Here is a 23094-nt window from a genome sequence, read left to right as displayed (position 1 = left end):
CAAACCCAAGACTAAAATATGGGCTGTTCTTCCTACTGGAAACAGATGTGTTGGGATACCTGGTGACTGCAGGGCTGTTTATCCAGGAGCCCTAGATCTTCAGATACCAGGGTCAGAGGAGTCTGCAGACTCCTGCAGTGCTTTTGCCAGGCTGGGGCCCTGACCTGTGCCTTGTGCAGCATGCCGCTGGAGTTGGCAGTGCTGCGTGTTCATGGAGAGTGCAACAGCGTGGCTGAAATGTCATTTGCAGTCATGGCTAGAGACTCAAACTGTAGAGAGTCATAAATGTGCCTGAAAAATAGTTAAGCTTGGTCACAGAGTAGTGTGCAGACAGGCTGAAACTACACAAACAGCATTTAAATACCCATTAAGGCAATGACGCAAGCTAGCAGAATCAGTGACCCAGACAGTCTACTATGAAACTAAGCAGAGACACATGACTTCATGAATTAAAAAGCAGCAAGGTGAATCCTTGGCAGATATTTTGGCTTTCATTTCCCCTTGGGATCAGGGAGTAAGAGCAAGTGGGTGCAACTGCTGGGGGAAGGAGCTGCCTCTTTCTGTCTGTGAGTAAAACCTCTTGCCACTGCATCCTAGGGCTGTGGTTGCTGCCTGGCAAGACCCACATCCTATTCTGAAAAACACAGTGAGTGTCTCCATTGGCAGTTTCGGCAGCAATTGGATGGACTGCAGCTTCTCAGCCCAGAAGCTCTTTCCAGAGCAGCAGTTCTGTTCACAGGGTCGGGGGGGCGGCGGGGAAACCTGGACTATCACCCTCCTCTGCAGCAGGACCTTGACAGGCTCTGCTGGAGGCTGTATCTGTATACTTAATAGTCACAGGCAGCAGCTTTAGCTCTCACCTCCTGAGTCATGAGAGGTCCCTACTGTAATCACAACAGCACATACAGCTCTGTCAGACTTTATGTATTTCTGTGCAATCTTCCTCTGCCAGTGCCTCATGCCATGCAGCAAAGCGCTGCTGCCTTGGCTCTGCCTGCGTCTTGTGTACCTGATGCGGCTGATTAATCTGCTCTGCGCTGTGCCGTGTCATGGAGCAGTGCTGGAAGGAGCCTTCTGGTGCTGTGGCTGTCTGGCTCACATGGCACGACTGTGTGCTGCATGGATTAGCCCTGGTATGTGGGGTCTCTTGCAGTGGCACAGTAGACATTCAGAAAGGTCTGTTTAAGATCATTAACCCTATTTCTGCAGTTTCAAACAGCAACAGCACCTGTGCAATTCAACTGGGAGAAAATGGGCTCTAAGAACTGTTTATAACTTTATGTTAGGGTGTCACCAGCAGGACAGACCTGCCCAGCTCTTGCTATCTTGTGTCCAGGCTAATGCTACCTGCCTTGGTTTTGTTTCCTTCAGGCTGTGGAGAAGCTGGTGCAGGGAGCAGAGAGCGGCTGCCACACAGAGAAGGAGAGGCAAATCGTCTTGAATTGCTGCCGGCTCCTTACCCGTATCCTGCCTTACATCTTCGAGGACCCAGACTGGAGAGGTTTCTTCTGGTCAACTGTCCCTGGGGCTGGCCGAGGAGGGGTCTGTCTCTTGGCACTTATTCTTCTTTCTGGAGGATGAAGGGAAGGCTGCAGCAAGGAGACTCTGTGTACATTTGGGGGCAATTTTTCCAGTTATTTCTATTCAGTCAGAAATTAGGTGTCACCTTCTAAATTCTTTTTCTTCCTTTGATTCTTGCTGTTCTTCCTCTTGCCCTCAACCGCTTTGTTTAGCGCAGGTTGCTGCATCATCTGAATATTTCACTTGGGCGTGTAGCTGTAGGAGAGCACTGGTACGTGAGAGAAGGTTGTCCATTATAACTGAAGGTGTGAATCAAAATGAACACGAGTGCAGTGCTAAAGGCTGTATGACTTCCTTAAACTGAAATGACCTTGTTCCATTAACTAAAGTTCATGTAAGGTTGGAATCAAATAGAACAGGTTGGCATTTCCACTGATTTTACAAGGTCACATTTAAAGCAAACAGTGCCAGAGAAGCACTCAGCATTGTGATTAAATACCCCGCTTATGAGTGGAGTGATACAGGGGCCTGGCCTGATGGGTGAAACCCACAACTGAGTAAGAGTGATTAAAGAATTGGGTACTGTATCTTGCTCTGTCAGTGACATGTATAACCTCCGGGGAGTCTCTGAACCTCCCCACATTTCTCTGTCTGGAGAGCAGGCACAGTAGTGCTCTTCTGTGCCTCAGGACGAAAGTGCTTTAGGATCTCCTGCAAATAGGAGAAAGTGTTGAAAACACAGCTGAGTTAGGCCAGGAATACTTATTTGCCAGCTTGCTCCCTCAGCAGCTGCCTGCTCTGCACACAGAGCCCTCTTCAATGAATTTCTGAATCTGCAGGTCTGCATGGCTGTACTGAAGAGCGTGGTTTCCCCCAAGTGTTAAGTGTATTTCAGTGTCTCTGGCGATGATTATAAAGGGTCAGCAGTGGTTGGTACCTTGCAGCTTTCTCTGTCTCTGCCTGTCACTTCTAATCTGTTTCACCTGAGGCCAATTCAAGGGAAGTTCTGGATAGTGGAAAGGGAAGTCTTTGCTAGCCCTGCTCTGTTATGTGATCTGTGCGATTGGGAGGGTGGTGGTTGTCCATCCTTTCATCCCTGCAGGGGGCCAGGGAGTGCTGGAGAGGCTGAACAATGGAAGAGCTTGTTTTGGGAAGGAACACGTGGGGTGCCTGGTGCTCTGATCCAGCTAGGCTGCTGTTACTACTGTTTTTCCACCTTCTTCAGCACCTAGAAGAGACAGTTTCTCAGCCTTAGAGTGGTGGGGTCACCCCAGGGCAGTCCAGCTCAGTTCATGTGTGCTGGGTTGGGGAGCCCTCCTGCTGGGATGTGCCTGCTGAATGTCAGTGGAGCTGTTGTGGTTCAGTGTGCTCCATCATTTAACCGTGTGCAGAAACAGCTATAAGGCTGGCTGAGCTGCCTGGCAGGGGATAACAAATAAGCCCTGAGATGTTAGGGAAGCAGGGGTCACTACTAATCTAGGGGCAACAGCTTTGCTGTCTGACAGCTGGTTTCTCTCTGGGAACTGAAGGAGTAGATGATGGTATGCCTGGACCATTAGTAAATATCTCTGCAATTATCCTTCGCCTGCTTCATGATGGAGTGATGGATGACAGAGCTCCTGGAGAATGGGTGCCTCCCTCCTGTAAGGGAGTCTGCGTTGTGTACAGATCTGATGGTTTGTTGTATGTCACCCCATTCTGGATGTAGTGGTACCCAGAGCCTATAGGGACTTTTTTCTGGCAGCCAAGGTGATCTTAGCAAAGATCATTATTGGAAAAGAAATCCGCTTGGACTGTAATGCTTGTCATTTTTTTCTCTGACTATGAGTCCAAGTGAAAGCATCTTGCTCTCTGGGCCTCTCCTTACATCCGGGATCTGTTTGACGGTAGTCATCTTGCTGTCACAGAGACAGAAGTCGGAGCCACACAGGCTATTATCTCCGTTGGCTGCCTGTTAACAGAGCCATATGTTGTGCACAGGCTGAGAGAGGCCTGGCTGAGGTAGATAAGCTCCTGCTATTCCTGCTCCATGCCTTTCCCTCCAGCACCAGTGTGTGGTGGGGAAGGCCGCCCATCCAGGATGTTATTTGACAGGCAGGATCTGGCAAGGTTTCCCGTGGCAACAGCTGCAGAAGAGTAGCCATGCATGATTTGAATGATTGCTTTGAATGCTGGAGATGGCAAAATCCTCTCTGCTGTCATGCTTGCTCTGCCATGGCAGGCTGAGGTGGCCCCTTGCACGATGCACGCAGCCTCTCCCATTCTGTTGCCTCCGGTTCTGGGCAAACCACACAGGACTTTGGAGATTTTACACCTTATTGTTGCTGGCTGCCTTCTTCCTATTGCTGTGCACCATCCAAATCACCTCCGTGACTATAAAGCTCTCTTCTCTGTAAATGGTTCCCTTTCCTTTTGTCTTCAGTGAGACAAGCATCTCAGCATGGCAAGCTCCAGTGCTACTCTTCTGTTTCCCTACCATCTCTAGGCCTTTGTCTGCTCAGTTTGGTGACATTAAACAGCTTGTTCCTGCTTAGTCATCACCTTCCAGGGGAGAATTATTTCCTGTACTGAATGGGGTTTGTGTGGTTTTCCCTCTTGTTCCTTTGTAACGTCTTGTTTCCTTGTGTGTTCCTGGGGAGCTATCTTCTCTTGCTGTGTTACACTATTGTTACTGTGTGCTGGTTGTTAACCCTGGGCTGACAATATTCTTCCATGTTTCTTGCTTAGGGAGATGAAGAGGATGAAAATGCCCGGCCATTGGCCGAGTCGTTGCTCCTTGCTGTCGCAGATCTGCTGTTCTGTCCAGATTTCACTGTGCAGAGCCACCGGAGGAGCACGGTGGTAAGTTGAATCATAAGATTATCTGCATAGAGGTAGATTAGCTGCATGGTAGGGGGTACCCTGGAAAACCCCAGCAGCTTTTCTGCAAACCTGCAGGCAGGAAAATAGGGAGTCACTGAGCATGAACCCATAGTCACTAATACTGATCAACATTTTGGGTTCACTCTGTGATGTTTGTGCCTTCCAAAACAGATGTTCTGTGACAGCTGTGTGAGTCTCAGATGGAGTGGCTGGCTCTTATCCCTGCACTACAGCTCACCCCTCAGGAAAAGGTGGTTGTGCTGGCAAACAACTGCTCTTCTGTTGTTGCCAGTGGAGCAGAGACCTTTAGCACCTTGTTCCTTCCACTGGCAATTTCGTGCAGCCCGGGGCAGGAAGCAGTTTGCCTAATTGCAGGTGCTGTGATCTGAATGAGTGGATGGTCTGCTGTGTCCATCTCCTCTCGCTCTTTGTATCGTTGCAGCAAAGACAAATGTGTTCTGATCCTTGTAGTGACCATCCTTACTTCAGAGGAGTTCCCTGAAGCAGGGAGCCCCTACCAGGTGGGCTGAGGACAGATTCTGGTGCATCTCCTTCCCTCCCTCTCTCTCTCCCCCCTCACCAATGACTCTCTGGTGTTTCTAGTAGGTCCAGTCTATAAAAAAAAGTGGGCAGCCCTCCTTTTTGATATAGCTGTGAAGTAAATTAAAAATGAACGTGCTAAACCGTGGTGTATTTGATGGCTGCAAAATTCCCTGAAAAATCTGAGTAATAAGTTGCTTGCTTGAGGTGTCTGAGTAGCAGAAACAGTTGAAATCTGCGACCTGGGAATGAAGGGGCAAGGCTGGAGCAGAGCTACCCATGTGCTGAGACTAAGTGGGAGTGAGGCTGAAACAGATGGACTTGCTGTCTGGTGCTGTCACTTGGCATGGATTGCACAAGTTGTAGTGACAACAGTTTTTCCTGGGAGAGCACCCCTCATCGCCCCTGTGATTTCACCCTTGGCAGCAGCCAGCCTAGCTTTCCAGGGCTCTGGGCAACTTTGAATTAGACACTGAGATTGTGAATGCTTTGTTCCTTGCTGTTAGCTGCCTGTCTACTGCCTCCAGCCTCTGTAGTCTTTGCCTGGTTGTCTTCCCTCTCTGGATCTGGTTTGACCTGCACTCTTGGGCCTGACTGCAGGGTAGGAGCAGAGAGATGAATACAGCCACCTCATGCTCATGGTAGAATGACATGTAGCCCCAGAGATACAGATGGTGGTGGATATTTGCTGAAGCAGAATTGGGTAAAGAGGAAGAGTAAGAACTGGGAGGGAATGGGCAGAGGAGACCTGGGACTGTTTGCCCTCCTACTGAAGTCAGCCCTGGAATTACAGCTAGAAACTGACTCCCTTTGTCATGTGCAGTGCCCGTGTCTCTGTGTTTTAGCATTTACTTGTGAGCTCTTTGAAGGCATCAGCACCTGGTTTTTTAGGCCTGGGGAGCTGCTGTAATGGCAGCTATTAACATGCTGTCTCCTCCTGGTGTTCCTGCTTAGTCACACATGGTAGAAGCAGGTTTGTGGATGTAATCACATTTCTTTCCATGAAGCCTGTGCCTGGCAGGAGATGTTAAAGATTTGATTGTGGAGGGAGGTCTTGGGCACTCCAGTTTCAGCGAGTGTTGTTCTGAGGAGCTTGGTAAGAAACTTGACAGTAGGTGAGCTCTGGCCTATCTGTAGGAAGTGAGTAGCAAGGAAGGAAAAGCTCAGGCTGAGGAGAAAGCTGTGGTTGCTTCCATGTCAGCAGTAGCTGCTGACAGCATGCTGCTTTTGTGGTAGTCGTGGTTAGGGTGGTAAGTGCATCTTGGTTGCCCTCAAGCCCTGCTGAGATCAGTGCCTTTGTGGGAGGGAGGTTATGCAAAGGGAACCCAGAGCAATGAGGAACAGTCCTTTGATCTGCTTTCCCCAAGTGCAGGGAGGAAAAAGGGCAGGTGGTAGAATTTGCTTATTTAAACCCCAGAAGAGAGACAGCCAAAGTGTGCCAAGTGCACTTGATGCAAACATATTCATCTGGACTCTTGCTCCTGGTCATTTTTGGAGGGTCAGCAGGTGATTTTCAATGGCTGCTTGTCTCTGCAAAGCTGTTTTAACTCTGCCTTAACTGACCACGACAAAGAAGGGCAAATTGCTGCAGTTCATATCCTCAGGTTGCAAAGCAAGAGTTTGGGAGTCATGCCAACAACTGTCAAGGGACTGGGAGTGTTCTGGCTAAGGGAAATAACATTTTTTGGAGCCACTTTCTTGCTTTCCCTCTGAAAAGCAAGTTGCAGCCATATCCACTTTTGTTATAAACAAGGGTTAATTTGCTGCTCTCCTGCCTTTGTCGTGCAGCCATTTCGAGTCACCATTATGTGGGTGAGCTCAACATGTGGGCCCTGAGGCAGGGTGGAGGTGTTGAGCAGGGCTGAACCCCTGTGCGGTGAGTTTGATCTGCAAAGGAAGAGCCCTGACCTGAGCTGTGTTTCATGAGATGTGGAGGAAAGGACAGGCGATGGTGATGCATCCAGTAATGAGAACAGAATGTATTTTGGATCCTTTGGCGTTGGGTGACCCTTCCCAGTGGAGGTGGCTAGCACTGCACCTTAGCATGCTCGAGTAATGGTCTTGCTCTGCATGGTCCTCAGTACCTGTTGAAGATGAAAGGCCCTCTGTCAGGGGTGCTCCCGGGGGGGGGCTGGTATGCACTGTCTGAGTGTCTGGATGCTTCTCTGCTGGTTTCTTTGCTACTGCTAGAGATAGGGGCTGAACTGTCTGGGATACCAGTAGTGCTGACAGCTCTGACTCTTGCCTTCTGTGGCCCAACCTCCTATTCTCCCACAGGACACAGCAGAAGATATCCACTCCATTGACAGCTGTGAGTACATCTGGGAGGCAGGAGTGGGCTTTGCTCATTCTCCACAGCCTAACTACATCCACGACTTGAATAGGTAAGAGGGTCTGCAAAGGCAGAATGGAAGGAAACTGGGCTCAGGAGAGAAGGATCTGGGGGAGATAGGCTCTCCTTGCCTCCTCGGGGATCAGATTCCCAGGGAGCTTTCTACTTGCTCCTTTCTGAGCTAACAGGACTGGCAACAATAACAAAAAAACCAGCTGACCTTTTGAATAGCTTTTTGTAGTATGATATGGGAGTCAGAGTGTCTGTGACAGGAACTGGCAAAGCATTGCTGCTTTGAAAATGCCCAGGAGCTCTACTGTATTTCTTTTTCATAAAGCAGCAATTCTGCTGAGCTTTGTGCCAGTGACGTCAGTATTGCTTATGAAATGAAATGGGCTTAGCTCTGTGTGGGGAGGTCTTTCTAGATGGGACTGAGCATTCCTTATGTGTTTGTTGTGGTAAGTGATTGTGCCTCCTGTGCCCAGTTCCTGCTCCTGAATGGCTCCAGGCCTTGGCTTCTTCCCTTCTTTCAGGACAGAGCTGCTTAAGCTGCTGCTGACCTGTTTCTCTGAGGCCATGTATCTGCCTCCCTCCTCAGAGAGCAGCAACGCCAACCCCTGGGTTCAGTTCTTCTGTTCTGCGGAGAACAGGTGAGGGTGTGAAGGGTGGGGGACTGGGTGTTAGGGGAGAAATACCTTCAGATCTCTTCCACGGACTGCGTTGGTAACGGGGGACCATAGGACTTACTCCTCCAACGTCTAGGAGCTTTACCCTTTTTCTTTGTCCCTGTCTTACGTGCTCCCCATTAGCATCTCTGCTTAGTAGGAGTTATTCCTCAGCAGCAAAAGGAGAGGTTGAGCATGGTGCTCACTGGAGTTTGCTGCAGGACTGATCCCTGTCCCCTGGGAAATGGCAGATCCTGTTCCCTGCTGTAGACCCTGTTCCCTCGTGGGGGTGGTGGCGTGGCACTGCAGTGGGTGGCTTGTGGCGTTGGTGGCGGCTGGGTGCTGCCCTCTGGTGACGTCTCCTCTGGGACTTTCAGCTCCTCTGGTGACAGTTGGAAAGACAGTTTTGTCTTTTTAGAGCCTAGAGAGCTTTGAGGTTCTTTCCCCTTTGGATTCCTCTGGGAGGCCACACAGCCTTTTTCACCTCCCCTTCCCTCTCAGCTGTAGTTCAGGAGACTGGAGCATCGGTTCTTGTTTCTGGGCTGCTCAGTCGTGGGCCATTGCCATAGGTTAGAGAGGATGATTGTTTTTTGTCATGACCCCAAACACTTGGAGAGAGATGTATGTCCCTCCCCAAGGCCGAGCCTTTTGCTTCCTGCTTCTGAGAATGTTTTCTCCTCCTCAGACATGCACTTCCACTCTTCACCTCGCTCCTGAACGTCGTCTGTGCCTACGACCCGGTGGGTTATGGGATTCCTTACAATCATCTGCTTTTCTCTGACTACCGTGAGCCGCTGGTGGAGGAGGCAGCCCAGGTGCTGATTGTCACTTTGGACTATGACAGCTCCACCAGCTCAAGTCCCACTGTGGATGGCACAACCACTGGCACAGCCATGGATGATGTGGATGTGAGTGACGCTGGGATCTGTATTTGCTGCTCTCCTGAACTCCCTGTGGTGCTCTTATACCAGCTTGTATTGAATGCTGACCTGTAGGGCCCAGCACCACTCCTCCTTGTAGGCCGTTATCTCTGGTCCAGTCCTGCTTCTTTTCCTATAGGTCACTAAAGAGCTGTATATAACCAAACCACTAGGTTTTGGTCACTGACTTAAATCGGGAGTGTGTAAGTGAAAAGCCCTTGACTTTACTGTTCCCTGAGGTGCGCTCTCTCCTAGCATATAAAACTGCATCATTCAGAGCAGAAAGCTGAAATGGGAGATGTTAGCCAGCGGTTACCCTTTGACTTCCTGAGCATGCCTTGCTGCCAGTAAGTATTTCACTCATTTTCTTTGAATGCAGCCTCCTGGACCAGACAATCTGTTTGTGAATTACCTCTCAAGAATACACCGAGAGGAGGTAACGTACTCCTGTCCTGAACTTTTTTCCTGCCTGATTTCATGCTGATTGATTGTGTTAGTCCTTGGCCCACCACAGTCTCTTTCCTGGTCCGTTGGCAGGATTTCCAGTTCATCCTGAAAGGAGTGGCTCGCTTGTTATCAAACCCGCTGGTCCAGACCTACCTGCCAAACTCTGCCAAGAAGATCCAGTTCCATCAGGAACTCCTTGTCCTCTTCTGGAAACTCTGTGACTTCAACAAGGTGTGGATCTGCTTCTTTTTGAGCTTTGCCCCACCCTGCCCGTTGCCCAGAGCTTGGAGTGGCTCTGGCTGGACTGAGCCCCGGTGAAGGGATGTGGGCAGGTAGTTAGCAATGATGCTGTGGTACTCTGGTCAGCAGCACTGCTCCTTGCTGCATGGGCTGGGGAGGGGTCTGGCTGTAGGGGCAGCGTGGGAGGGAGGCTGCAGCTCCTGAGGGTCAGGGTTTGAGGCAAATGCTGGAGCAGGTATTATAATAACTCTGCAAATAACACTGGAGTTGAAGAGCTGGTGCATACTCTAGTCTTTCTAACATTCTTGAGAGACTTAATTGGCTGGAGGCTGTCTGTCCTGAGTTCTGCAGATGGGAGATAAACACAAATATGCTTGTGATTGTCTGAAATACTCTCATTTCTTCCAGAAATTCCTCTTCTTTGTGCTGAAGAGCAGTGATGTTCTGGACATCCTTGTCCCAATCTTGTATTTTCTCAATGATGCCAGAGCAGACCAGTGTAAGTAGGTTATTTTCAATATTTGGGATGATCTGGGCTTGACAGTTGAGCTAGAATGCTTTTAAGATGCTTCCTTCCTACCACTTAGCTGCAATAGCATCTTGAGTGCGTGTTTGTGGCATTCTACAGGCATGGAGTGGTTCAGTTAGCTGGGGTTTAATGTTTGTAGCATATGAAAAGCAGGACATGATCACAACACAGGGAAGGGAGATCCTTAGCATGTGTGAACTCGTTTTGAGTCCTTACGTTGAAAACTGTGTCCCTGATCCCATGGAGTGGGAGAAATGAGCATTGTCCTCTTGCCTTAGGAGTAAATTGGGCATAACTCCATCACTGCATAGTAGAAAGTAGTCAGACCTTTCCTACTGTGGTGATGGGTGTGCATCAAGAACATAATGAAAAGTGTGATCTGTCCACGATTTAACGTTGTACTGGGCCCACAGATGTGCTTGGGAAGGATACTGGTACTGGCAACAGAGGGAGCTCTCTGTGGGTGTCATGGTTTAACGCCAGGTGGCAACTAAGTACTACACAGCTACTCACTCGCTCACCCTGTGCCCAAAGGGGGTGGGGAGGAGAACTGGGGGAAAAGGTACAACTCGAGGGTTGAGATAAGAACCATTTAATAACTGAAACAAAATAATAACCATTGTAACGAAAAGAGGAATGAAGGGGAGAGGAATAAAATCCAAAGAGAAAGGAAATAAAAAAAATGTGCAATACAGTTCTTACCACCCACTGACTGATGCCTAGCCGGTCCCTGAGCAGTGATCGGCAGGCCCTGGCTAATTCCCCTTGGTTTATATACTGAACATGACGTTCTGTGGTATGGAATATCTGTTCGGTTAGGTCGAGTCAAGTGTCCTGGCTGTGTCCCCTCCTAATTTCTTGTGCCCCTCCAGCTTTCTCACTGGCAGGGCCTAAGAAACTGAAAAGTCCTTGACTTGGTATGAGCATTACTTAGCACACTGATGTTTTTAGTTGTTGCTATCAACGTTATTCTCCTACTAAATCCAAAACACAGCATTGTACCAGCTACTGATAAGAAAATGAACTCTATCCCAGCTAAAACAAGGTAGCGGGATGTCCTTTATCAGGATGTTCTGGTCTGTGCATTTTTTCTTTTGGTCCCATAGTGTTCCTTCTCTCTCCTTGACTGCCCTTCTGTCTTCAGGAGCCCACCAGCCTCACTGTGATGTGTGAGGTTTTTTGTGGGTTTTGTTGTTGTCTTGTTTTTTTTTTTCCTGCAGCGCGAGTGGGCTTGATGCACATTGGGGTCTTTATCCTCCTGCTTCTCAGTGGGGAGCGTAACTTTGGGGTTCGACTCAACAAGCCGTATTCTGTACGAGTGCCTATGGACATCCCTGTCTTCACGGGGACACATGCAGATCTACTCATCATAGTGAGTATAGCTCCAGCAGTTCTTTTCTGTCTCTCCTAACTGTTTCATACCTCCACAAATAATTGTCCTCCTTCAATATACTTGTCCTTCCTACTCAGCCCCACTGAGTAGCCAGAAAGTGCATGGGATGCATCCAAGCACCGGTGGGGTCTTTGTACACTGTTAACATGAGGTGATGTGTCTGGTAGGGCGCGTGTGTATGAGATGCAATTCCATCTACATGAGGTGATCCTAAATAACAGGATCCTGGATGATGCTGGACTGGTGTCTAAAGGACTCTGGGACTGGCTTGAGTGGGATGGGTGCATGGCCTCTATCAGACTTGATTGCAGGTGGGGAAGGCAGGAGGTCTGACTGCATTGCTGGCTCTGTCCCAGGTAACCAGAACTGTGTGGGACACTTCTGTCAGAATGGGAGCAACAGTGATACCAAGCTCAACCCTTCAGCTTTGGGTTGCTGCAAGGTTTCATTCACCTTTCGGTCTGTAGTGCCGAGGGCCACGATGCTGCCTACAAACAGCTGTGTGTTTTGCAGTACCAGCCTCAGGTGGTACCCTCCTGTCATGTTAGTGCTAGTTTACCAGAGAAGAATCTCTCAGCAGCTTCTGATAAACCTCCAAATGGAGATTCCCATTAGAAGGAGTAGGAAGAAATGTGCCCACCAGAACTATTCTTGACACTGTGTTTTGCTGTTACATTCCATTAATCTTGGACCATCCCTGTATTTTCATTATGCTGCAGGCTTTCTCTACAGGCATGCCAGTTAGAGGTGGGAAGGCCAAGACTGGGAATGTCTGAACTGGTTGTGAGGCAGTTGAATCTTCCTGTGTCTGAGGGTATAGCTAAGAAAAATAGGACAAACATTTGAATTGAAGTTTGCACTAAAATCAAATGTGAAATGATTAGTTTTGTGGCATTTCAAGCAGCTATCATTAGGGTTCAGAGTCAAAATCAATGGAGGTGAAGATGTTTCTTATTTCTTGGCGGTTTATTTTTGTCTCAGGTTGCCTGTGCGTTTTGGAACAGCTCACAGTCAGTTTCTGTTTGTAGTGTTGTAGAACCCTAATCATGTCCCCAAAGGATTCCTTGTAAATGAAAGCTTGTACTCCTGGAGCTCAACTCTGCAGTGAGAGCAGCCTTCCCCACCTGTGTAATTGTGGAGTGTGCAGGGCCCTGCCTAGGAAGGAATGGTGTCAGGAAGCGATTACTGTGGGGGTGGCACTGGTTTTGGTTGAGAGGGTGCTTTCAGTACGGTACTACCTTGCTCAAGAACTCCTTCCTTACCGTAGGTCTTTCACAAGATCATAACTAGCGGGCACCAGCGGCTGCAGCCTCTCTTTGACTGCCTGCTCACCATCGTTGTGAACGGTAAGCACTGTGCATGGTGTGGAATCACAGCCCACAGAGGCGACAGCTCTGGCTGCTCTTGCTCCCCTCTCCCTGCGCTCCTACTTGTGCCCCTTAAGACGGACCAGTGTCAGTGGCTGCTGCTGGAAACTGATCCTTTCGAGTCTGGAGCTGGAGGTGCCAGCTGCAGATCAGACCTGCCTGCGGGGTTATTGCCTGGGCTCAGTCAGGTGGGGCAGAGGGTGGGATGGCAGAGTCCCTAGAGCCCCTCTGGGGTGGCAGAAGGGCATTTGCCAGAAGGCCCGCTGAGGGTGGTTGGTAGTGCTGTTCCTTTCCAGCAGGGAGTGCCACCTTCCCGCAGTGGTGTCCCTTGGGCTTAGTGAGTGTCCAGGTGGCTCCAGTTGTGTGAGCTTTTCAGGAGGCACACCAGAGATGATGTTACTAGTATAAAACTACGCAAGACTCTCCAAAGGCAGAAATGCCTGCTTTTACTAGGCAATTTCTCAGTTTCACTTTTATATTTGGAAGTGTTTCTGGGGGACCCTGTTGGGCTTATCTATTCCATGAGGCTTTCCCAGAGGTGCAGGGTGAGAAGGTGGTAAGAGCAACATTTTTAGTGGTGTACTTATGTGAATAAATAAACCTTGGTTCTTTCTTCAGTTCTAATTTCTTTTACTTCCACAGTGTCTCCGTACCTGAAATCTCTCTCCATGGTGGCTGCTAACAAGCTACTGCATCTCCTGGAGGCTTTTTCCACCACCTGGTTCCTGTTCTCCGCTGTCCAGAATCACCATCTTGTTTTCTTCTTGCTGGAAGTTTTCAACAACATAATTCAGTACCAGTTTGATGGTAAGAGACTGCTGTATTTATTTGGTTTGCATTTGTTTAGTCCAAGAGAACATGAGATGAAAGTTCAGATGAGAGAAGGGGAGAAGTGTAGAAATAAGTTACGTGGAGACTTGCCGAAGATCGACAGGTTAGTAGGTAATCAGTGTTGGCTCCTGACCCAGACAGATTGGGTTAGAGCAAAATGAGATGGCAGCTAATTAGCATAGCCTCAGCCTTCTGCAGACCAAAAGATGAGGTGGGCAGAGGAGAAGAAGTAAGGAAAGTGTGTGTAACGCTGAAGTTGTGCCTGGCTGGATGCTGCTGTGAAACGGCTCATGTTGCTCAGCAATGTAGGTGGGAGGACAGAAGAATTTCCATCTCATTAAGTGTTTAAAAGTGCCTCCCAATTCTGCTGTGGCAGGTCACTGGAGCTGAAGACCAAACAGCCTCATCCAAACCAAGTTTGGCACTTGCTGCCTTTCTGGGAAATGCCTTATGCTTTCCCTCTTAAAAGCATGATAGTCTTTTAGTCTTTTACCTTTAAGGGGCTCAAAGGCCCCTTAACCCGCTCAAAACTTACTTGCTTTAAAAGTGCAAATCGGGAGTGGCCATTCTGCTTCCCTAATGGAAACCTTGCAAGTGGTGGTTGCCAGATCCTCAACCAGCCTTTGTGGCTGTGACCTTGTGTTTTATGTTAGAGGATGGTTTAATTCTGTTCTCTGCCACCTTGCAGACAGTAAGAATTCGGACGTTTTGGCTCTGGTATTTCAAGCCTGTTTCTCCTCAAATGGAATGCCTCCAGTTTGTTTTGTGAAGTCTTTTGGAGATGGAGAAATGTTGAATCTTGGCTAACAACCTTTTCTTCCATATAGGTGCTAGTATGTGGTTTAAACTGTTCTTTTTCTTCTCCGTTGTTTGAATGTCAGTTTCTAAGCCGTTTCTTGTCGGCCTTCTAGCCTAGGAAGGATTTCACTGAATGTCCTGCACTGCTTTGTAATGGATAAGACTATATCGTTCTGCTCTTTTTTTCTTGTGCCATTGCCTTTATGGGTGGAAGCATGGTTCTCTGAGCTCGTGGGGTCTCCACAGTCACGCTTCGTGTGCCCAGTGAGCTGTGCTGTATTGACAGAGCTCTTTGAGTCTTTTCTCCTCATTTTGTTGCTGTGATTCCCAGGGAACTCAAACTTGGTCTACGCTGTTATCCGCAAGCGGAATGTATTTCACCAGCTCGCCAACTTACCCACAGACTCGCAGTCCATCCAGAAAGGTCTGCAGCGCAAGAAGAAAACTCCTGAGCCTATTTCTCGCACTAACTCCCAGGATGGGGTCTCCATGGAAGGGTCACGTCCTGCTGCCCCTGCTGAACCAGGGACACTAAAGACAAGTTTGGTGGCTACACCAGGTGAGCTTTAGTTTACCTTTGTAACAGGAGAGAGGTTTGTTTTCTCTGTGAGATACTGTGTGGACTCACCCTTTCACTGGGTGTGGAAGAGATTAAGAGTTTACATCTCCAAATGACTTACTGCCTTTCAGTCTCAGTTTCAGATCAGTTTGCCCAAGCTGATCACAAGTTGAAGTAAACTGTCTTGAGTTTCTCTTGTCTCAGGCTTAGTGTCCACATGGCCATTTGTCCTAATCGTGATGTTTTGCCTCAGTTTAATTATATCAGTGTGAACCTGTGTTTCTCTTGCACCAGGGAGTGTTTTCCTAGAGGCAAACAAACTCCTTTGGGGTGGTGAAATCAAGGCTAGATCTTGCTTTACCTGTTGAAAGGAGAGAGTTTCAGATGTCAGCAGAGGTATAGGGTGTCTCTGCATGGTAGGGCAGAGAAGAATCCCCTGCTTTTGAGAGTATTTAAATCACTTGTGGTTTTGAGGTGTTTTTGTTTCTTGCCCCTTTTGAACACAGGCATTGACAAGCTCACGGAGAAGTCACAGGTGTCGGAGGATGGGACCATGCGTTCACTGGAGCCTGAGCCTTCACAGCTTCCACTAGAGGGTACCCCACCCTCAGCTGTCAGTGATGGGGAGCCCTGGAGTGGGGTAAGGGCAGATACTCTGGTGTGTAGGGAAGGTCTAGGTTGTGAAATGAACCAAAAGGGGGACTTAGAAGGAGAGACCTGGTTGGGCCACTGAAGAAAGGCATCATATTAGAGGCAGTATGCCCACATGCACTGCACTGGAAAACACCATGGTTCAGAAGTACTCTTGCATCATCTTGGGTGTTTCATGTTTGTGCTAGTGACACAAGAGCTAGGACAGTAAAGGAGTGAGCTTTCTCCACGGTGGAAGCAACTGAGCAGCAAGTGCATAATTGCAAAGGGATGTGTTCCTGATCTGGAGGCTTTCAACTGGGGTTCTGACTGCTGCTGCTTTTTCCTCGCCCTTCTTTCTGGGATGGAAAGCTCTACCAGAATCTTCTGGCTGGCTGGTGTTGTGAACAGTGCCCTCAGAGTGGTGGCTGCTTGGCCATGTAGACAAGATGGAGGCTTTGTGGTCTGTGAATCAAGGCTGTGCTGATCTCCTAGGCTCTGGTGGCAATGTCAGCCTTCTGATATTTGCTAATTTTCCTCATCAAGAGCTATTAAACTGCTCTCTTCGAGTTTCAGCGGAGCAGTAGTCTTTTATTCCTCTCTGTCAACTCCTCAGTTCATGTCCTTTCCTGGCCAGTATCAAAAACCTCTAGGCTGTCTTGTAGGAAATTGAGGGCTGCCCTGCATGTCCTCTCCTCCTTCAGCAAGTCCACATTTATACACCTAGTGCTACCTCACGCTCTACCTGAGCATTTGATGTCCGGTGAGTTTCAGTGAGAACGTTGCATCCACTTGCACATGGGAGGCATGGCTGCCCTGTGGTGGAAGGCATAACTTTCCCAGCTTTTCACCTCTCAGTTTTCTCTGGGATGGCCAAATTGATGCACCAGCTCTCACTGGGTGCAGAGCAAACTGGGCAGGAGGAGATGAGCTGGGCTGGGGATGGTGCATTTTATCGTGGGCTGCTATGGACCAGTGGTGCTACAAGAATCTTCTGGTCTGTTTTGCTGTCGAGATGCTTTTGGCTGGGACAGTACTGTAGAATCAGGGTCCCAAGAGGGGGTGTTTGCAAAGGCACTGCAATCTAGCAGAGCAGGCTGAAGACTCCTACATTCTACCCTTATGTCCTGATCCGTTCTGCTTGCGTGTGAGCACATGTGGGCCTTTAGTCTCAGACAGACAGTTGCCCAGTAGCTGCCCTGCCTGGCTCCAGCAGTGCTGTTTACATATCTGAACATTTGTGGGCTGGTGGCCAAGAAGGAACCAGGAGGTGGAGGGCAGTGAAGCAGCGGGTGTGGGACATGCTCTGGGGAGAATCATCACTCCTGTTACATGGCACTTCAGGTAGCACACCTGTCTCCAGGGGCTGTGGTGTTTCATACTATCTGAACATTGTCTTTGTTCTGTGCTCCAACATGTGTCCAACCTACTGAGCTGAGATAAATTAATAAGAGATGCTGGATAAAACTTTAGGATACCCACCCTTACGACTGATGTAATTTCCTTCCTTTATCTGTTGAAATGTTCTCCCCTTATCAGTCATAAACGTTTCAAAAGTGTCTCATAAAATGTTCAACAGTCTCCGCATTTCAGTGTAATTCCATTGTACCTTTCATAAACGTGTCAGCTGGCTGCCAGCATTTGGATGGCAGCTGTGAAGGGGGCAAGGGCTGTGGGAGAGTGAGGAGAAAAGAGGAAGAGGGTGGGGTCATCTGAAGGAAGTCAGAGTTCTTTATGTTTTTATGAATTTTATTTTTAGAAGCTTGATGAGGACACGGCACTGAAGCAGAACAGGCTGAACGATAAGGTTGTACCTGCAAACATAGCAAAATAATATTGCTGTTCAGATTTTTAATGAACTGGAATGAACGGAATTCCCAAATATCCCAGAGCCAGTTTTACTTACCCTTCCTGGCCTTTCCTGGTACCAGATGAAGGCCCCCGGTCAGCAAGATGTCTTGAGCACACAATTATGTTGTCATTAAGTGAGATCTTGGCTGAGAACTTGCAGAAGGAAGATTTTTCTTCTTCCAGCAGCCCATGAAACATAATCACGGGTCATTACATCACTGTGTCCAGCAGCTGGCTTGAGCTGTTCCCCAGTCAGAAAAGTACTGGTATAGCACTGTCAGCTTCCAGTGGATTGCAGCACAGCTCTGCCCCGAGCCTGCTGTTTCTAGTTGCGAAGGTGACGTGTGAATGAAGCCATGGATGCAGAGGTGCAGGGTGGCTGCTGGAAGGAAGTGCTCTTCCCATTTGTTTCGTAGAAAAGTCAGCTCTAGGCTGTAGTAATGAATGGTCAGGGTGCATTGCAAAATCCATTTTTACCTTGGGCAGAGATTGATAGTGATTTTAAAGGGTTATTTCTTTCCTTCCCGCCATGAATATGGAAAGCCAGGATGCTGCTAGTGTCTTCTGTATAAGAGAAATGAAAACAGAGTGATGGTGAGAATAATAAGAGAGAATTGGGCATTTGACTTTTGACCAGAGCTTTTAAAAAAGTGTCTAGTGATGGTGTTTGTGTTTGAGGGTTTGAGTGTGTTATTCCTGAAGGGGAAGGGATTGTTAGGTAAGAGTTTCTGAGACCCCACCCTTGGAAAAAATCTGTTTTAAGATATTCTAGGATGGACACCAAAATTCCTAGAGATAGTACACAGAGGTCTGAAAAGCCTTTAGCTGTTTAATCGCCATATTAAAAGAAAGCAGCATGCCTAAACAGTCTTTTTATCGGTCCCATTTTAACTCTCCTGCTGTGGATTGTTCCAACAGTGTGTCAGTAGTGGTGACTGGAGTTGTGACCTTGCTGCGTGGTCCTACAGCTTAACTCCATCAAATATTGCTAATCACTGAGTCGAAGCATGTGGTTTCAGTGAATGAATGTCTGGTGGGTTTGATCTGTTCTAGGGACAGGCTGAGCTGTCTTTCCCAGCAATGCTCTGGAAAAGCTGCAGGGAGAGTCAGCAGAAAATGAGTTGTATTTCTTGTTCTTGTGTGATTTGCTTTTGTTTTTGGTTTTTTGTCATGTTTTTTAAAAATAATATTTATTGATAGGAGGCATCACATCCCCGACGGGATCGAAGGCGTCTCTCTAGTGCATCCTCCAGTGGACAGTGGGCCCCAACTCCTGACTGGGTAAGAGAATCTGGACAGAGAAAATAAGTAATGAGGCAAAGAGTTGTGGCAGAAATGCCACACACACCTTTCCTGTGCCAGCAGAGACTCCCGTAGAGGAGCATTTCCTCATGGGAAATGTATTTGACGTATGGTCAAAGCTCCAGAAACTTACTGCCATCTGCGAAGAAGTATTTTGTTTTACCTGTTTTAAACCAATGCCCTGCTAGCTTCATTGAGTGGCTCATAATTCTAGTGCTCCAGGATTTATTGTGTTGCTGTTGTGCACTCAGATCCTCCACCACCTTTTGTGACACTTTATAAACCTCGTTTGTTGTAGATATAGTGGAGATAATTGTAGAAAAACTCCTAAGGCCCTGTGGGCTTTTTGACTTACAGGTGATGTCTTGGAAGTCGAAGCTTCCTCTGCAGACAATCATGCGGCTCTTACAGGTGCTGGTCCCTCAGGTGGAGAAGATCTGCATTGACAAGTACGTACATTTGCGGAGGGAAAGGGCTGTGCAGTGTGTGAAGAGTTCTGTGAGGTTGGCAGAGTTTGAATTGGGAGGGCCTGCAGGCGAAACCTTGTAAAGTATAATTGAAAGCGCCACAGTCTCAGCAGAGGTGATGTTACTTTCCTTGCCAAGCTTCTTGTTTGTCTGATCCCTTCTCCACTCTTTTTACAGTGGAGAGTACATGTGTTCTTGGTGGCTGTGGTTGCCAGCTCTGTGTCTGTTTTAGACTGGTACTTTGTGCTGCAGCAGTTTTGGGGGTGACTGTGTGACATGCTAAGGATGTTCCTGATCTGTCTCTTTGCAGGGGTCTCACTGATGAATCGGAGATCCTCAAGTTCTTGCAGCATGGCACACTGGTGGGGCTGCTACCTGTACCTCACCCCATCCTCATTCGCAAGTACCAGGCTAACTCGGGCACTGCCATGTGGTTCCGGACCTACATGTGGGGAGTTATTTACTTGAGGTAAACCAGCTGGGTGTGATCTTACTTGGTCTTTTCCAGACTTTGCAGGGGGTGGCTGTAGAGAGAATTGCATGCACTTGGCCAGCTCTGGGTTGTGTCATATTTACAGGATAGAAAGATGGTGTTCCCTTGGAAAAGACTAGGATGAATCAGCTGCTCCAAAACTTCGAGCAGGTGACGTGAAGGGAGTTATTCTGGGAGTACTGCTTGTTTGGGAACTGGCAGCAGCAGGGAATAGAAAAGCTGCCTAGAGGGGATGGTGCAGGGATTTCATGCAAAGCTGTGGCTTTGTGGGTTGTTGTAGGTACTGTCATCTCTTTAATGTGCATAGTCTCTCAGCTAGTGATTTCCTCTTTTGCAAAGTTGAAGTTGTTCTGTGTAGTCAGCTCCTGTAATCTTGGCTGGGAGATCAGAGTTCTGTGTACCTGGCCACAGAAAGTAAAGTGGCTCTTGTCTTTCTCTCTCAGGAATGTGGATCCTCCTATCTGGTATGACACAGATGTGAAGCTGTTTGAAATTCAACGGGTCTAAGAGAGCACTTACCTCTACTGAGAGAAATACACTGGATCTAAGGACTGCTGTGTGCTGCTTCATCACAGCTATTCCTGCATTTCACATCCAGCTGAGAGACCAAAAGGACAATCACTTCATTTACCTCCCTGTCATTTAAAGCTTTAATTGGGACCTGCTTGGACATCCCTCCCCCAGCTCACTTCTTTTCCCTTACCCTTCACCATGAACCTTGAGTGAAAGATGTCTAAGGGATTGTCCATTGTTGTGGTTGCACTAGAAATCAGACTGTCCTTAGCTCTTCTGTTACTCTTTTGCTCCTGGATGTGGTTTGGAAACCAATCTGACCCTGTCCTTGCCCTGGTCAGAGTCAACATTGAATTGAAAAGATCTAGCTGTAAATTGAGTGCAAGGGAGAAGCTGCTATTCCTGCAGGAGATGGGGTTTGGAAACTGCAGTTACTTTCCTGTGGCTCCATAAAGTTTCCAGGGCATCCCTTCTGGCTGCAGGTGTCTCCCTGGTGTCTCAGTTGCATATTGGTAGGGAAGTCTTTCCCATCCAAATGATGGGAGAAGGTGCTGAAGGAAAAATTGGTGTCTCGGTTCTGACTCCCTCTACTCCTTTCCTGGAAAGCTGCTTAAGAAGTTTTGTAGTAGCCGGTGCTTTAGTGTGGCATGAGAAGCTTTTCCTTGGCTTCCAGGCCCAGCAGCTTGTCCTTCATGGTGGGCTGTTGCAGTGCGGTGTGTGTCACTTCGGAAAGCCCTGCTTACGCCACGTGAGCGCACAGGGAGGAAGGGACTGGCTTAGTGAGAACAAGGAGAAGAGACGTGACTGTTAAAAGTCTTCTCCCGTTGACTGAAAGGACAGTGTCACTTGGGTTTGAAAGGAACCATATCCTTCTGTCTTTGCCTGGCAGGCTGATGCAGTGCAGGGAGTGGAAGGGTCTTTTGCACACTACTGTCTAAGGCAGGGGATTGAGGGAGGCACTCAGGGAAGCTGGAGGAATTTGGAAGTTGTAGGAGGAAGAGCATGTCCATGTCAGTAGGGAGTGGAGAGTGCTGAGGCAAAGTTCAGTTCTTCAGAGCATTTTGCTAGCGACTAAGCAGATCTTGAATGTATTGGGTCCCAAGCATGTGCAGTCTAGGAATCCGGAATTAAATTGGTGGGAGACCCGCTGTTGCTGGCTTGGTTCAGCAGCCTGGGGTTGCACATTGGTAGGCAGACACATCTTGGGGTTTGAGTCAAATTTTATATTATGCTGGGAGGAGCTGCTGTCTTAGACCCGTGTGGTCTGCAGGCAATGAAATGTGAGGGGTCCTGTCATGAACTGAGACCTTTCCCTCTCCACCAAAGTTTAGTCCTTGGTGCTCTGATGTTCAGGCTCCTGGGAGGATCACTGGCTGTGAGCTGCTTGCCACAGCTTAGAACCAGTGACATCTCCATGGAAACTGGTCCTCACACCTTAAAGTAGGGGGACAGGTGTGGCACACACTTCTGTGTCTTGTAACCCTTGCCTAAATTTTGAAGCTAGAGTGATAGCAACATGACCATCCTCTCCTAGAGAGTGCTGCTCTAGTGTACTGCTGGCTCCTGCTGGCTTATAGTAGGTGGTTTCCTCCTTAGTGGACTGTAGTCCCAGGCCAGTAGAAAGCTGAAATAAAACCTGAATGGTTTTCTGAAGGATAGGAAATGTATGAAAGAGAGAGAAGTTACTCCCCCCCCCACCTCCCATCTCCAACCCACTTTGCCATCTAGCACTACTCCCATCCTGACCCCATCTCTGCTCAGATGTGAACAGGGTGAGGTCTCTGTTTTACTTGGAATCTCTCATATGTAAGAATGTGACTTGGTGGGGCCAGCCTCTGATTGTATGGCACTTGCAGCTCCCAGCTGGAACGGGGCATCCTGTGTCCCACGTGCTTGCCTCTTGCCTCCCGTGGATCTGCTGGTTCTCACAATCTCTTCTGTCCTCTCTTTTCTGCTTTGTTTCTTTGTGAGTTCCTCTGGAAACCTTTTTGTTTGTTTCTTGGTGTTTGGAGTCTGATCTTTGTTCTGTGGAAATCAACTTGCACTGTAAACTATTTGCTTACTTACAGAGAGAAAGATAAAGATTATCTGAAACATGTAGTTGGTTGCTTACTTTTTCCCAGAGAGAGGTTTATAATCTTGTTTGTCTTATGCTGGGGTGTTTTGTGCTACTAGGAGACCATGTGCTGGCTTCTTGTGCAGTCTGGATTTTTGCTTTTTGTAATCAGAAATGAAGATAAGACTCCTGAAAATGAACCTGAACTTTGTGGTTTGGGCCACTTCATCATCAAAGGGAGCTGCCTCAAAGGGTACAAAAAAGGAACTAGATCAAACAGGATCAAGTTTCCTGACTTTGGACTGTGCGCTAAAACCTTTATGCATTTGAGACCTGTGAAACGGGCACCCTGGGCCTGGGAGGGCTCTGGAAGTGCTTGTGGGTGGCAGATGACAAAAAATGGTGGAGCAGGTTAAGAGTCACGTCATGGCTGTGTTGGATCCAGGAGTCACAGCTAGCTCGCTTCTCGCTAGGCTTTCAGATGACTGTGCCTAGCCCCGCTGTCAGCCTTGGAAAGGAGCTGAAGGCAGTTTTAATTGCATGCAAACTGTGTGTTCATGGTTTTAGCCCTCCTGGGCGTAGACACAAATCAGTCCAGAGGTAGAACCTGCTTAAGTGAAAGGGCTGAAACCTTGGACCCTACACTTCTCTTTGGCCTGGAAGAGTGCTTTTGCTGTTGCCTGTTGTGGGATTTCTTACCTTCTGCTGTGTTAGAACTGGGTTGTGTTAGGAAAGGACATAGAGGACCTTGACCACTTACCTGATCTAGGGTGTCTGC

The 23094-nt window shown here is 48.2% G+C and overlaps 1 protein-coding gene across 3 annotated transcripts in view; it reads left to right on the top strand.

The window, feature by feature from the left end:
• Positions 1–22360, top strand: part of HID1 (HID1 domain containing) — a 31821-nt gene extending 9461 nt beyond the window's left edge. For 2 of the 3 annotated variants that reach the window (XM_056349840.1, XM_056349857.1), the window contains exons 3-20: positions 1372–1542; positions 4249–4362; positions 7201–7307; positions 7789–7905; positions 8606–8828; positions 9220–9276; positions 9378–9518; positions 9936–10026; positions 11277–11428; positions 12717–12795; positions 13459–13623; positions 14777–15004; positions 15511–15644; positions 17394–17441; positions 18686–18766; positions 19145–19236; positions 19565–19723; positions 20191–22360. In XM_056349840.1, the coding sequence (XP_056205815.1) occupies positions 1372–1542; positions 4249–4362; positions 7201–7307; positions 7789–7905; positions 8606–8828; positions 9220–9276; positions 9378–9518; positions 9936–10026; positions 11277–11428; positions 12717–12795; positions 13459–13623; positions 14777–15004; positions 15511–15644; positions 17394–17441; positions 18686–18766; positions 19145–19236; positions 19565–19723; positions 20191–20254 (2223 nt within the window). In that variant the 3' untranslated portion in view covers positions 20255–22360. The remainder of the gene's footprint in view (positions 1–1371; positions 1543–4248; positions 4363–7200; positions 7308–7788; positions 7906–8605; positions 8829–9219; positions 9277–9377; positions 9519–9935; positions 10027–11276; positions 11429–12716; positions 12796–13458; positions 13624–14776; positions 15005–15510; positions 15645–17393; positions 17442–18685; positions 18767–19144; positions 19237–19564; positions 19724–20190) is intronic. The other variant, XM_056349849.1, reaches the window with a different exon arrangement.
• Positions 22361–23094: the final 734 nt, after the last annotated feature.

Source organism: Falco biarmicus, chromosome 1 (genome assembly GCF_023638135.1).
Source record: "Falco biarmicus isolate bFalBia1 chromosome 1, bFalBia1.pri, whole genome shotgun sequence".
Classification (NCBI taxonomy): Eukaryota; Metazoa; Chordata; class Aves; order Falconiformes; family Falconidae; genus Falco; species Falco biarmicus.
The sequence above is the reverse complement of the archived record's forward strand: the minus strand, read 5'-3'. Positions and strand labels throughout refer to the sequence as shown.